Raw genomic sequence first — 2,449 nt, forward strand, 5'->3', positions numbered from 1 at the left:
TCCTGTACAGATCGGTAGGCAGAGAACTCACCAGGTGAGGCTGTTTCCTACCTGTGCTAATATGCTTTTTTTCCTGATTTTGTCCTCAAGCCCAAAGCTAGGACTGGGATAAGTAAGCCTTATAACGTCAAGCAGATCAAAACTACCAACGCTCAGGAGGCGGAAGCAGCAATCCGATGTCTCCTGGAAGCCAGAGGAGGTGGGTGTTCCCCTGGGGCTCTCCTGCCAATTCTGCTTTTCTTTTCATCTTCCTACTAAAAGGGGCCTAGAAGAGAAAAACACTCTTTTTTTCTGGAGGCAGTATTCAATGAAAGTACCCTTGAGCAACATTTTATAAAATTCAGCTACTAAGACTTATTGTCCATTTAAAACTATATATTTAAAATTCAGTAAGTATGTAAAAATAATCCCAAGATTATTAGGCAGCACTTAAGGGAGAGACTGAAATAAACAAGGAGAGACTGAAATAAACAAAAAGGAGTTTTAAAAGAGGTTGGTGCCCCAGGCACTAACTCATTCTGCTGGCTCTGTAAAAAGAGACAGGTAGGTAGGCGTCCTCTTTCAGGCAAAACATCTGTTTTTTTAAATCGCCAGCAATTGTAGATTCTCTCAGGCAGGGACACTGTCAGGCAGGGACCTCTTCTCTGCCGTACTGCCTGTTAATTTTTTGTTGCTGTTACTTCACCTAACCCATGTTAACCATGTTTTAACTTGGAATCTCCTCTGTACATTCAAAATCACTGGTTATTAACATTTTTTGGTTTTTTGTTGCGATTTTATACTAGAATCTCTTTTGCAGAGGGAAAATTATGCCCTCTGAAAAGCCAGGTGCAGTTACAGTTGCCTGATTTGCTTATAGCGCAGGTATCTAGTTTATTTGGAATTCCCAAACAACATTTAAGGAGGGCATGGATTAAGAGATTGAGAAACACTGTTGTAGGATAACACCGTGGTTTCTTTTTTATTAAAAACAATAACTCAAATTGCATGGATGTAACAACCCAAGTGTCCATCAACTGATGATGGATAAAATGGGGTATATCCATACCATGGAATATTATTCAGCCAGAAAAAGAATGAAGTACTAACACATGCTATATCATGGGTGAATCATGAAAATAGTGTGCTAAGTGAAAGAAACCAAACACAAAAGGCCACGTATTGTGTGATTCCATTTATGTTCAGTGTCCAGAGTAGTCAAATCTATACAGAGAGAAAGTTATAGTGGTTTCCAGAGGCTGGAGAGAGGAGGGTGTGGGGAGTGACTGCTATGGGAATGTGCGGGGTTTCTTTTTGGGGTGATGGAAGATATTCCGGTGATTAGATAGTGGTGATAGTTGTACAACTTTGTGACTACACTAATAACCACCAAATTATATCCTTAAAAAGCGTAGATTTTACGGTATGTGAATTATATTGCAGTAAAGGTTTTTTGTTTTTTTTTAAAGTCTATAGATGCAGAGGTTTGAGGTTTGAAATGTACCCAGGGTCCCAACTTAACATTTTCTTGGTCATGGGCCCTGCTGAGATTGTGAGTTTTGCATCATCTACCCTGAGAAACACAGGGACACGTTAAACTTTGCACGTGATGTCAGGGCCTCACTGCTCCTCCCCTCCACAGACCCTACATCACCATCCCTGTTGAGAAGGTGGGAATGAGAAGCTGGGGGCCAAACCTAGCTGGTTGGTCCTGACAACCTTGAAAGATTTATTTTTAGATAGCAAAGAAATACATTGCATTAGTAAATTAGCCTTAGAATAAGGATAATTCGATGCCTTGTCCTTTACACTTTAGCCGTGCAATTGTATGTTTCAGGCACCCCGGGAGAAGCCCTAAACGCCACAGCCTTGACGGACCAGGGATCTTCCAAACCAGAGCCCACAGCGGGGGTGGCCCCACTCCTGCCCCGTCGGCCCGCACCCAGAGTTCCTGCCATCAAGAAGCCAACCTTGAGGAGGACAGGAAAGGTAAGAACCTGGTTGCACAAGCCTGTTGCTCCTGGGTTGTTCAAATGTCTTGTTAGATAAGAATTCCGTCTCCGATGGGTCTGGTCTCTTTATACATGTTCATGAGTCCCAGACACAGATCCATCCTTGAGGAAAATGCCCAGCAATCGCTTTCTTCTTCGCATTCCTGCTGCTTCTTGGCTCAAGCTGAGCAGAAACATTGGGAATTTCTCACCAAGACAGGAACAGCTTGGCGGTATCGCGCTGCCCAAATGTTCCATTTCAGTTCCCAAACCGAACCACCGTGGGGTGCTTTATTCCAAGTGTCCCAGTGATTCCCATTGGTGTGTGGTCTGTGTCCTATGCCCACGGTTTGACTTGTACAGACTTTTATTTGCATTAGAAAAACAATCACTGGTTCCTGGATTGGCCATGTTGACAAGCGCTTGTGCGGCCCCGGACCCTGGAGGCTCGACAGCTTTTCTTGCCACTTTTCTTGCAG

The 2,449-nt window shown here is 43.5% G+C and overlaps 1 protein-coding gene across 10 annotated transcripts in view; it reads left to right on the forward strand.

The window, feature by feature from the left end:
• SYNJ2 (synaptojanin 2) overlaps nt 1-2,449 on the forward strand; it is a 120,824-nt gene that overhangs the window by 92,092 nt on the left and 26,283 nt on the right. For all 10 annotated transcript variants that reach the window (XR_016395267.1, XR_016395268.1, XR_016395269.1 and 7 more), the window contains 2 exons: nt 91-199; nt 1,817-1,968. Coding sequence is in view for 7 of the 10 variants with exons in the window: in XM_089922190.1 (XP_089778316.1) it covers nt 91-199; nt 1,817-1,968 (261 nt within the window). In the remaining 3 variants the exon portion in view is untranslated. The remainder of the gene's footprint in view (nt 1-90; nt 200-1,816; nt 1,969-2,449) is intronic.

This window comes from Delphinapterus leucas, chromosome 12, assembly GCF_059928025.1.
Source record: "Delphinapterus leucas isolate spDelLeu-1000000601 "Yukka" chromosome 12, BTC_Dleu_Yukka2, whole genome shotgun sequence".
NCBI lineage: Eukaryota > Metazoa > Chordata > Mammalia > Artiodactyla > Monodontidae > Delphinapterus > Delphinapterus leucas.